This window comes from Salvelinus namaycush, chromosome 23 (genome assembly GCF_016432855.1).
Source record: "Salvelinus namaycush isolate Seneca chromosome 23, SaNama_1.0, whole genome shotgun sequence".
In the NCBI taxonomy this organism is placed as follows: domain Eukaryota; kingdom Metazoa; phylum Chordata; class Actinopteri; order Salmoniformes; family Salmonidae; genus Salvelinus; species Salvelinus namaycush.
Window position 1 is genome coordinate 40798880 of NC_052329.1, and position 13561 is coordinate 40812440.

The window sequence follows — 13561 nt, forward strand, 5'->3', positions numbered from 1 at the left end:
TTGGTGGTTCCAACCTTCTTCCATTTAAGAATGATGGAGGCCACTGTGTTCTTCGGGACTTTCAATGCTGCAGAAATGTTTTGGTACCATTCCCCACATCTGTGCCACGACACAATTATGTCTCGGAGCTCTACGCACAATTCCTTCGAACTCATGGCTTGGTTTTTGCTCTGACATGCACTGTCAACTGTGGGACTTTATATAGATAGGTGTGTGTGTGCCTTTCCAAATCATGTCCAATCAATTGAATTTACCACAGGTGGACTGCAATCAAGTTGTAGAAACATCTCAAGGATGATCAATGGAAACAGGATGCACCTCAACTTAATTTCGTGTCTCATAGCAAAGGGTATGAAAACCTATATAAATAAGTATTTCTGTTTTACATTTTTTATACATTTGCAAACATTTCTAAACACCTGTTTTCGCTTTGCTATTTTGGGGTATTGTGTGTTTTGATAAGGAAAAAATTTGATTTAATTAAGCAATAAGGCCCGAGGGTGTGTGCCTGGACACAGTCCTTAGCCGTGGTATATTTGGGCTCTCGAGTGGCGCAGAGGCCTAAGGCACTCCATCTCAGTGCAAGAGGCGTCACTGCAGTCTCTGGTTTGAATCCAGGCTGCATCACATCTGCACAATTAGCCCAGCGTTGTCTGGGGTAGGCTGAATTTGTTCTTAAATGACTTGCCTAGGTAAATAAAGGTTAAATAAAGAAATTATAAATATTGGCCATATATCACAAACCCCCGAGGTGCCATATTGCTATTATAAACTGGTTACCAACGTAATTAGAGCAGTAGAATATGTGTTTTGTCATACCCGTGGTATACGGTCTGATATACCATGGCTGTCAGCCAATAAGCATTCAGGGCTCGACCCACCCAGTTAATAATCCATTTTAGAATAAGGCTGTAATGTAACAAACTGTGGAAGAAGTCAACGGGTCTGAATACTTTCCGAATGCACTGTATGTTCGAGATACGTTCTGAATAGTTTTTAGCCCCTTGAGACTGCTATGTTTTCTTATACGTGTTCTAATCTTATCTTTTCAATGCCTCGGAATACATGCTGACGAAGCAGGAGTTGTGTTTATATCTAAAACGAGTTGCTATACATAAAACAAGTATGATTTCGTCTTGTTTCTCTCCAAATACCCATCTCTTCCATCTTTGTTTGCATATGACAAATGCTTGCGATATGGATAGCTAGAGCATGATAGGCCAGAGGGGCCATAGAGAAGTGTCCGTGAGAGATGCAGTGGTGTTGGTCTCATCAGCAGAGCTGCGTCGGGGCCCTGTGGTGCAACCACTCACTGTGATGATGCCCCCGTCGGGATCACTCAGCAAGTCCAGGCATACGCCACTGATGGGAACAGCATGCTCCTGCAAGATAAAGGAGAGAGAGAAAGCGAGAGAGAGAAAGGTTAATCAAATGTTCACTGTACATATCACTTTTTCATAGGGGTGCTTATTATTATTATACCAAAGGGGCTGAAAGAAAAGCTCTCAGTGCTCGCTTTGTTCTTGTTTTTCCATTCACCTCCTTCCCTCCCTCTTCCCATCAAATTGATGTGTTACCCTGATAGGTGGGCCAAGGACTAGTCAATCACTGCCCAACTCCAAATGGCACCCTAGTGTGCCATGGGCCCTGGTCAAAAGTAGTGCACTATATAGGGAATATGGTGCCATTTGGGATACGCACAGCCTAACAGCCTCTGTCGTACCTGGATGGCTGTGGAGGAATTACCAGAGAGGTTGATCATCAGTCCCAGGAGGGGATAAAGGATCTCTCTGTATTCACAGTGAGTACACCACTTCTGTAATAGAGAACCACAGTGCAACACAACACACACTGGATTTGGTTTGAGAAATGACCATTGTACATTGTTATCTATTGTGGCTTAGTTTCAGTCTATGACATTTCAAAACCTTTTTTTTTACTGGAAAGAGAAAAAGCAAGTGTGCCATCATTAGAATTGAAAAATAATAAAATAGAAAATTAAACATCTCCGTTCAGTTTAGGAAAATAACAAAGTTGTATGCTACTTTAAAATAAGCTAGTCATAAATACAATATGGAGCAATATTCACCATGGCGATTAGAAAGGCCTGCCAACACTCCTGGCAGTTGGCAACCTCATTATGGATGGCATCATCTCCAATCATATTGCCTATTGTTGATATGAGCGATGGAAAACTATGCCGGTTGAATGTGGTGATGTTCCTCTGCAAGCGGAGCACATGAACAGATTATCCCAAAAATATTTTGACAATGTCTGGTCGCAGATGAGTTTTTGCTGTATTGACAACTCATATGGTTGTAGTCGTGTTTGGCATGACAGATCTAGGACCAGGCTACAACAACTACAGTATCAGGAGCAAATGAAGTATTTGATGAGATGTAGCTAACTTCCAACACAAATATCTTACCAGCAGACTTGCGAAAGGGAGCCCAATCAATGTTGTAAACGTGTCCCTTAACTGCAAGCAAAATCTGTAACATGAACAGGGAGAAAACCATGATGAACATGAAATGTTCAAGAATATACAGTAGATATGCTACAAATCACTTGCCTATGCTGTATGTGATGTAGCATACTCTATACAATAGGCTCCCACATGACAAGGAACAATAAAATAATTGGCTGCACACTACATACAGTATGGGACACGGACAATGAATCTCAGGAGGTTACAAACACAATCGATATTATATTATTATTCATGAGTCATGACGTGCGGTACCAAACCACAGTATGTGACGACATTATCTAAATATTTTAGAAACACACACAAGCACACACATACTTAATAAGTCAACACACACACCCCACCGTTAACAAGTAATGGATGGCTTTTGGGCCCCCCCAAAAAAGAAAAGATGATAAATTAAATAGTAGAATTGAAGCCAAACAAATTGTCCTGGAGAGGCTGTCTATCATAGGCTACACCCCAATTTCACACTCCACCATTCTCTCAATCTGCGCGCATGTGTGTGTGCTGCTGAGGATAGAGAGAGTGAGAGAGGAGCTTTGGCCTAGGCTATTGTTGATTGAGAAGATGGAGGCTTTTTTCATTGAAGTAAAACGAAAGTTAGAGGATAAAGAGTATGCCTACAGTGAAAAAACTACAAGCGGAATGTCCTTTGTGTGGACAAGTTTTACTATTGTAGTGGACAAAGATGAGAAGAGCGTTGGCAAGGCCAAATGCAAGCCACTGTGCAAATCGCTATTCAGAGAGAATGCAATTTTGGAACTTAAATAACTTAAATATTTATTTTTGTATTTATAATCATATGCTTTATCATTAGCCTATGATTATTATTGTATATCATTATTATTATTGTAGGTCTATTAATCTAAACCAGTTCTTTAAATACGCTAAACGTGTTTTGTTTAATTCTGCTGAGACATTTTCGTTGGCTAAATTAAGTTAGAATTGTCTTTTCAATTGTGTGCTCCATCTTTAGTTTAAGATAAGTTAGTTATAAGAAGGCCCGTTGTAAAATAAATATCATTAGAGGTTAATTGCTGCAATATAGCGTGTTCAAAACTTTTGTGATGTTTTAAACCAGTTCGTCTTTTTAAACCAAGTCTTTTGTTTCATTCTGTTGAGCCATTTTCTTTGGCCAAATTAAATTGCAACTGTAATGTTGTGATTGCCATATTATAATAGCATGCTCGTATTTTCCCTATAAATAATGGCTTGACTTACTTTTGATATTACCCTAATAAAGTTTAGAAACTTTTGTGAAGGTTTGGTGTGGCTATTATTAAGCTTAACTACTGCCGGCTTATGATATGAAGGCAGTGTGCACCAGCGCTCCAACTGAATCCGACAGTTGAACTTGAGGTGAGGAATGTTTTAGGCCTACCTGAGTCAAACAATATAATACTTATCTTTAAACAAATATTTGGATCAGAAATATAGGAATAAGCTTCCTTCTGTATGCCTATATCTGTCTAGCAGACACAGTAGCCATCTGACAAATGCATGTCGGTGTCATAGCATGCTTCCGGCATATCTCTATCTCTCTGGGGCTTCTCTTCCTTTATGTCATTTTTTCTAATATTAATATCATGCAAATGCATGCAATGCTCTGATGCACTTAGTGCTCAAATTGCCAAAAACTGAACCGGGAAGTGGACAATTATTGTTTTAGGAAAGTAAAAACCAATAAAGCCAGGGGCTATAAAGTTTAGCATATGCTACACATGTAATTTTTTTTAGGCTGTTTTTAAGGTCACGTAGCATGACCTAATTGCTAATTTGGCCAATATCCCTCATTAATTGATGGCGCTGGCTGCACCAGGTCGGAGGTTTCATTATCTCTCTCTTTCTACTCTCGGATTTGAATGCATATAGATGTCCGGTAAATTGCTCAAATGTCCGTAAATTAAAATCTTTCCAGTCACGTTGTCCGGCGCAAGCTCTTCCTGACGGAAACCCTGGCACAGACGTCAATTCAACGTCTATTCCACATTGGTTCAATGTCATTTCGTTTAAATGACGTGGAAACAACGTTGATTCAACCAGTGTGTGCCCAGTGAGACGTCTCACACAAACACCACTGTAGAGTAGGTGATAGCCTTGTTTTCGCAAACGTTAACAAAAAGCGAGTCCTTGACAAAGGCTCCAGACTCACATTAGTAATGTAATCCCTTCCAGCACCATTCAAGTCCAACCAAATAGACTGTGATCTTCCCATTTCAACCACTACACACTCTCTGGCTTTATTCCTGTGGCTCTGACTCTCCTTCTGTAGCTTAGTCCCAAATTACACCATATTCCCTTTTTAGTGCACTTCTTTTGACCAGAGCCCTATGGGCCCTGGTCAAAATGAGTGCACTACATTAGGAAAAGGGTGCCACTTGGGATGCAACATGCAGCGACGCAGACTCTATTTTCATAAGTGACAGTGTGAGTTTAGGAATGGAGCTGGAATTCGACTTTCAACTGAGATTAACGGTGGGATAGAGCATGGTGATGGATTGGGATGTCAACCCCGCTGTTCACTTTGCATTTTCGTGGAGCCTCCTAACCGTCCAGCCAAGTGAGTTAAAACTGCTCTTTAATATTTACGCCGATGAAAAATGGCAATACAATAGACTAGCCTGGTGGGTCATGGTCAAAATATGTATTTATTTTTTTTCCTGCGAAGTGATATCATTGTGATAGCATTGTTCTTCAAACGCTGACGAAGGCTGACGCCGAAACGTGTGCATTTGTTCTGACATCTGCTGCTCAGAAAATACATTAAAACTTAAAGAATACTTCAGTGACTGAGTTTTTCCCTCCTTCAAGTAATAGCATCCACCATTTTGTTACGAAAAGCTATTTGTTGCATTAGCTACAGTGTACATACTTGTTTTCTGTGGCAAAGTTCTCCAAAATAGTTAGCGCTGTGGTTTCCAGCTGGCTCTGTGTGGATATGCACACCATCAAGTTTCCCACCAACCTGCAGAGTTGTGTGAGAAAGTCTAATATTTCATTTTCACACATCATTAACACTTATTTATGCCAAGACAATTATCCAACTTACTATATCATTGTTTTACTGTCTAAATAAGATGGATGACATAATATTTTGAATAACAGGCACCAGCAAGTGCAAATGCAGGTCTGATGTGAGACTAAATATAGCAATAGAATATCAACATGTTTTCAATTCCCACAGTACACAAGGGGTAAAATCCCAAATGAAATGTTTACTGTTAATAGAACACAACATATTTTGCGATCCTACTCTGAGTGGACGGCGCTATCTGCTGTCTGAAACAGCTGAAAGAGGAGAAGGCAGGTAGGTTTGATTTGATAATATTGTGTGGTTCTTGTCAGCCAAAACACGCAATTACCAACAGGGATCTGATCTCTTACATGTGCAAATTCAGGTTCTCAATGGCCAAGCATCTTCCATGTGGAGTTTGGGAGTACAAAGACAGAAACGCCAGGCATTCTTTCCGCACCGCAGCCATTCCTGATGCTAATAAGTCAACAATGTACTCTTCGGAGGCTGGGCATCTCATCAGCATCTTTTGGTTTTCATCTGAAAGCAAGCAGCCCAGGAGAAAAAATACCTTCAGCAACAGGAACAGTCCCAGTGACAGTTGTGGCAAAGATTGAATTTAATAATACATTGCATGCACTTTGAATCGATTTGAATGCTATTTGTCAGGGGATGATTGTAGGCCTACTTTAAATGCAATAGCAACAATATAATTGCACTTGCCTCTTTAATTGGCCGATTTTTTACATCAAATGCATTTCCCCTATTTTGACATTGGCACAACAGGTTTTGGATAGCTGTATAATTGATTTGTCACCGTTTGGGAGAAGAAGGAGCAATTATTTTCTCTTGGTAACACATGTTCATGAATTTTGATGTGATAAAAGGGGAAGTCCAGGATTCAAACAACAATGAAGCAGTCACAAAGTGTGTGTTTACAACTACAATGTTGACAAATAATGGAGTAAAACAAGCTTATATTTTGTGGGTTCTGCAAGACATGAGGCATGTATAAATTATATTCTTCAAGAATCAATGGCTATATCATTCATAGAAAATGGATGTACCAATCCCAGATTGCCACTTAAGCACACATTGCTTGTGTAACTACAGAACAAGTGGGTACTTAATAAGGAGTTGGCAAAAATGCATGACAGGCAGAATAATGAGAAAACAATGGGATAATTGAAGATGTTTGGCATTTCACGCATTTTTTTTCACACAATTTCTTCTTGACCAAAAAATCTATGTGCAAAAAAAGACGAGGAAATATCACTCTGATGCCTGTCTACAAACCATTTCCATCGCAAACCACCCTCCACAATTTCAGCACGGACACGCATAGCTCCTCTGCGCATGGCGCTGTCGATTTCTGCAACAGGCAACTGAAAATAAGGAAACCCAATTGTGTTCTTCATTGAGTACAGGCATATTTTTCTCATTACTTTGTGCTGAAAACTTGAACCACTTTCCTGACAATATGTGCTGGTCTGAAATATGACCACAAGTCCACAATGCTTCACGAGAACAATTGCGGACGACTTTAGGCTAATAATACCCTCGCTAATTTCACATGAGGGAGTTGTGATTAGTGTCTCACCCTACATAACCCCTACTATATATACATGTAGTACATTGCGTGGGGCACAGCACATTACAGGTTCATCCAAATCTCTAAAGGAGCTCATTCTATTTTGGCAATATTTAACTAGCAACTAACAGAGAGCGAGTCACTTTTAAAAGACATCATCTCCTTGGTTTGAAAAACTTTTTGGGACCATGGTTGGCTGACTGTCCTTAACTCCCTATCAGTCAGCCAGTCAGGGGCATCTCTCGAGTCCCCTTACCTTCTTACGGTGTCATTGGTTTGGATGATACTGAAGCCATTGTTTAATCGGAACAGCGTCTGGCCAGTGCCTGTTAGGAAGAGTAGATAACGTCAGGACTGGGAGGCCTCTCCGTACCTCAGTGAGCCACATACATCATCACAGTGCGCCCGTGGCCAGGCTTCAGAAACACAATGCCTGGCGGTCAAGGGCAGGAGAGTGGAATACATAAAACTCATCCAGAGCCAAAGATCCTCCGCTATTTCCCTCATAAAGATGGTGAGACCGGGCGTGTGTGCAGAGAAAATCTAGAAGAGCGGGAAAAAAAGCTCCCCTGAGGTGATTTGGTGGCGAGAGAGCCGGTAATGTCAGGCAGGCCGTTTCTACACTCTTCTTAGAGATGTTCAACTGGGAATTATGTTACATTTGCCCTTTCATTGAATGACATTGTAAGACAGTCAGTCTTACAAGCAGTAGATTATCTGACTGGTTGTATTCATCCATATGAGGGAAGGGAAAACACAGACTGGAAATATGTGGTAGTAGTCTACAATTGATCATTGATTATTGTCACTGGTGGTTTAGTTGATTATAGTGCGAACGTGTGTGCATCTTAGGCCCAGTGCACTCAAAATTCCGTTTTTTCCTGTGTTTTTTATCATAATGTACAACAGCTGATGAAACTAACACTGTAACGTGTGGAAAAAATGTGATCAGTGTTATTTTCTGCTGGTTGAAAATACAATGTACACAGGACCTTCTAATCAGCCCCACTCACACCACTCCCAGACAGTCCTAGCCAAATTCTTGCTTGAGAAATAGTGTTTTGCTCAAAAGCAATTTTAATGGAAAACTATTACAGTAAGGTACTTCATTGTTACCCAGAAAATATTTGACATTGGTATAAAAACGGCTGCATTGGGCTTTTAAATTATGTAAAATGGGAAAAATCTGTGACAACTAAAATGTAAAATTATTCAACATAAAAGCTTGTATACCCTAGCTACTGTACAGCACTACACACTTTTTGCATAAGTCATCCAGTACTGTACCTCTGCATTCTACACAATCTGAGGTGTTGGTAATAGAACAGCTCCCAAATGGATGCTTGGATTGTAAACACATATTTATCATTGCACTTCCGTGTGTCCTTTCCTCTGCCTACCTAGCGCCTCGGCTGGGCAATATTGGGGAGTTTGCTGAACTGTGATAAACAAAATGAACCATGAAGAGAAATCAATACCGCAGAGGGGTCAGGTCAGGTCTTCCCTTCTGGATTACAAATTGACCATAACCACCACAACAAACATTAGGTCTGTGTAGTGATTTGATCTCCTAGGAGTTTCACATTTCTTCAGTGACAGTAGATGAACTGCATTTCTCGGAGTCGACTACTAGAACCATGAATAAGAGAAACCCACCTGTCAACGCTGTCCTCCCTTGACCTGAAGGAGCATCCATTGACATCTTTATGGCCCACAGGATAGGATGAGGAGGGTTGGGGAAGCGAAGCGAAAAATAACATTCACACACACACAAGATTTGGAGGGATGGGGAAACTCCCAACAGCGTACTCACAGTCTGTAATGGCGTGTGACAGAAGCTTGAGCCCTCCGCAGTAGTATAACGGGAACTGATCGGGTCTGTCCAGCTTTTTCAACAGTTGGAGCACTGTCGTGGCCTTTTCTTCTCCCTTATCAAACTCCTCCCACGCTTTGCTTTCCTGGCATTCTCTTTCCTCCTCCAAATCCACTTGGGTCAGATACTCTTGAGGAAGAGAGGAGAAAACATGGGCTCGGAGACAGATGGCTTCTGAGGAGCCTAGTATGAGGTAACCTCATCGCAGTGGATCAAAGGTGTGTAGAACAGTATGACCACCGTGTTTCTTATAATATGCATTTATATGTTGTAAATAGCATCATATGCTATAAACAGGTATTAGGGCCACAGATTAGAAAGGAAACAACTTTGCAAGGAGGCCATACGAATGTTTCCTAACCCTACTGAATTAGAGGCATCACCAATTAAATAAATGGATTCAGTAATTATCTTACTTTCAATACATTTAGGGAAAGTTAATGAGGGTATTCCAGAAACGTTGTTGCCGTCTTTTCAGATGATTCATAACATCTCCATAATCACACATCAACAACGAACAACAGCTTCAAAACATGTGAAAATTATAGTGTCATTATTCATTGGGAATCCATCCTAATCTAAATTGACACAAAACAGTGAAATGAGCAAGCGACTCAGAACAAAACGCTATTGGACCATCTGTTTTAATGACACAAAATAAGCTTTTTTGACAACGGCAATGATGGCACAAGGAAAAAAAAAATGCCTTATTTGCAAGGTAACAATGAGTGCCATCCAGCTTTGGGTTGTCATTGTAGGCTTGTCCTTGTTACAGGGCTGTTATCATACGTAAATAAATGAGGATGCCTGACAGACCTCTCTGCCGAGAGGGGATGATTTGGTGACAAGATGGTGGGATGTGATCAGGAGTCAGGACAAAATGTGAATTTTGGCTAAGGGATAGGTTGGTTTCTATAATATATATGAATAGAGTGTACATAAAAAAAACAGTAATTTCTGATTAATCAGGAAGAATCATAACCCTGATGATGGTGGGTTAGCCTAGGTCCTTGGGTTCCCCTACTGGTGGAGATTTGATTTGGCCCTCCAAGTTTTCTGAGCAAAAAAATAATTACACCTGCAGCTGAATCTAGTTGATGATCCTCACCCTATGGTTACATGGGTCATATATAACCCTTACATAGTACGACGTTTGCTGAGTTTGCTCATAAATTATTTGCGAGGCATCTATGTAGTGTTTATTGACATGTTATGAACGCTCTAATAAACCCTTTATAAATTGTAGTTTGTTTAAGTGGGACCATGAGCGAATCTGAGTAATAGACTTCACTAGCAACAAAACTTTTCAGCGTGTTATATTGCCTTACCTTTGAGCATCTTTTCCCGTCCTGGCTCAATTTCCAGTATCTTTTGATAGCACATTCGTGACTGCAAAAGAGAGATATGTCAATTACGTTTCCTACAGCTACCTTTGGTCATGAGATAGGCTGATGCACTCTACTAATCTCAACCAGAGCCATAGATCAATATATAGGACTCTGGTCTCAGTAATACACACAGACAGAGCGTAAGCAGAAATGTTGAGACCATTAAAAGAAAGAAATGCAGTCACTTTGTATTTTAAATATTGTATTAAGCAGAACTCTCGCAGGAATCTATTTGCTGAAGGAAGGGTAAGCTTAAAAAGTTGCAAAATCTGCATTTTAGGAGATCAATACAAGGTTTGAAGCAGATAGGCATCCTGGATGACTGAATACGGTGGTAGGCTGTTTTCTCTGCAATGCAGTTAGATATGGTTCAAATGAAATGGAATGCCCACCTCGTTATAATTCTCGAGTGCCAGGTGTGCTTTCCCCTTGTGAAGATACGCTTTAACACACTTGTCATTACACTGTAACGAAATAATAGGAGCAAGAGAATCATACGCGACACGTCAACTGAAACACATCATCTGCAATATGGACATCCTTAACACAAAACTGGACCAAAATCACATTTACTCAAGCTTCAAATATGGTACTCCCTTGAATTAGGCCAAACCCATTGTCTAGTTAGTTTGTATGTTTTTCTAAATAGATTGTCCTGAAAGGATTTTTTTGGTACTGCTTTTATTACAGATTCTAAGGGGTATATACAGTACTCCAACCCACTTTCCTCCCCTCTCCAAACCACTTACAGTTCATTGCTGTCACTGAGCACAGTACTGTACTCTACACTACACGGTATGTTCTGTGCTCCCAGGACACTACAGGATCACAAGTGCACTGCCTGGAATGGCGTTATGAAGAATGAGGGACCTAGTGATTGACCCAAAGTTCCTAGTCAGCCTTACCTTTAGAGCCCACTCACAGTCACTTATGGCCTCCTTATATTTCTCCAGTTTGATATAGGACTGCAGAGGAAAAAGTGGGGGGGAAAAGTGGACCGATAGTATTCAACATACTGTTTTTAAGTTAACTAAAGTGAAGCGAAGCTGAAATGAAGTTGAGAGTACTTGTGCTCTGTTGGTATACAGCGGCTGCATGTCTCGTCGCTCGTCTAAACCGTCGCTATAAAGCTTCACAGCCGTCTCGTATTCTCCCTGGGCGTATGCTTCGTTCCCCTTTTCTTTAAGGGCTGAGGGAATAAGGGCATATACAAATACAGTGTCAGGTTAAAAACAGCTGAATTAAGAGAGACCCTAATTAGGAAATTGCAAGAGCTAATCCATGCTAGAGAAATGACTTCGTACACACCATTTGCCTTCTCCTGTCTCATTTGTCTCCTTTTGTGTCTGTCCTCTGCATCGCTTTCCATCATTTTCATGAAATGATCTACAGAATTAAGGAGAAAATAAAACAATATTCTCAAACAATTGTTTTATATGGAATGTACAGTCTACATTTCTAAACTGTGAAATTAGATAATGCATTAATGAGAAGAACATTTGTGGGTCATTAGTGATCAGCTGGTCACATAGTAGTTCATTCTTGGAGTTGCACTAAACTTTGCACTAAATGATGTTTAAATACGATGGGAATCCTTTGGGATTGACTCTATTCCACTCTTTGTACCTGAGTACAGTACGTGTACTGATATTCCATTTTACACTAGGCACAGAAGAGGACCATGTAAGAAGTAGAACCAATTGAAATGAATTACAATTGAATTGGGGACTACAGTACATACTTTTCACAGGGGGGATTTAGAGAGCACTAACTGGATTACAAAAAATATAAATTATTTGGAAACATAAGCACAGGCACAGAATACATTTGAGGACAAACAAAAAGAACTACAGGAACTTATTCAAGAAAGATCAAGTGTAATATATTATAAAAAATAAAGCGAAATAAAGGGATTTGGGGAAAAATGCACCAAACTATTTTTTAATCCTCAAAATAGAAATGCTATCAAAAATAATTTACAGAAACTTGTTACAAATGACGGAGTCTTCCATGATTCACCAAACAATATTTAGAAAGAGGAACCAAAGTACTTCCTGCATAAGTTTTTGTTTCAGTCTCCTCCATCTCCACTAACTGAAGTTAATTGTAAGGATCTTTTTCTATTAATAGTGTCAAATTAATAGCTGTACAGAAAGACTCATGTGAAAGCCAAATTACAGAGGAGGAACTTCTTGATGCAATTAAGGCCGTTAAGTCTGTGAAAACTCCAGGGTTGGATGTCATACCAGTTGAGGTATATCAAACCTTTTTTGATGTACTCAGAGGTCCGTTATTAACCTGTTTTAACCACTCCTATAAAAATGATAGACTATCAGATACTCAGATTTCACTATTACTGAAACAAGACCCAGGTGGTAAATATAAAGATCCAGTCCACCTAAAAAAACTGGAGGCCCCTTACAGTGGTGTGATGCCAAAATTATAGCAAAATGCATAGAGCATAGAATTGAAAAGGTATTGTTGGATATTATTCATCCTGATCAGAAAGGTTTTTTACATGGACGATACATTGAAGATAATATAAGACAAGTACTGGAAACATTAGAAAACTATGCAAAATCTGAGAAACCGGACCTGGTATTCATAGCTGATTTTGAAAAGGCCTTTGATAAAGTAGACTAGAACTTATATATAAATGGACTATTTTCATTTTGGGGCATCTCTTATACAATGAGTTAAAGTTATGTATAGTATCCCCAGGTGTAAAATAGTAAATAATGGCTACTTCTCAGAAAGCATTTTTATTTATTTATTTTATTTAACTAGGCAAGTCAGTTAAGAACAAACTCTTATTTACAATGACGGCCTACCCCGGCAAACGCTGGGCCAATTGTGCACCGCCCTATGGGACTCCCAATCACGACCGGATGTGATACAGCCTGGATGCGAACCAGGGACTGTAGTGACGCCTCTTGCACTGAGATGCAGTGTCTTAGACCGCTGCGCCACTCAGGAGCCCAGTATTAAACTTTCAAGAGGAGTGAAACAAGATTGTCCACTATTGGCATTAGTATTTATTATGGCCATCGAAATGTTAGTTATGAAAATTGGATCCAACAATATCAATGGGCTAGAAATCCAGGGCTTAAAAACAAAGGTGTCATTGTACGCTGACGACTCATGTTTTCTTTTAAATCCGCAATTTGTATCCCTGCACAGCCTCATAGAGGATCTAGATAATTTC

At 39.9% G+C, this 13561-nt stretch overlaps 1 protein-coding gene across 1 annotated transcript in view; it reads right to left on the reverse strand.

Annotated features, from left to right (window-relative positions):
- ttc12 (tetratricopeptide repeat domain 12) overlaps positions 1–13561 on the reverse strand; it is a 41978-nt gene that overhangs the window by 15575 nt on the left and 12842 nt on the right. The window contains 11 exon segments of the mRNA XM_038961890.1: positions 1314–1382; positions 1724–1816; positions 5965–6044; positions 6801–6889; positions 7352–7421; positions 8909–9097; positions 10297–10357; positions 10749–10820; positions 11262–11321; positions 11424–11545; positions 11665–11799. Coding sequence (XP_038817818.1) covers positions 1314–1382; positions 1724–1816; positions 5965–6044; positions 6801–6889; positions 7352–7421; positions 8909–9097; positions 10297–10357; positions 10749–10820; positions 11262–11321; positions 11424–11545; positions 11665–11799 — 1040 coding nt within the window.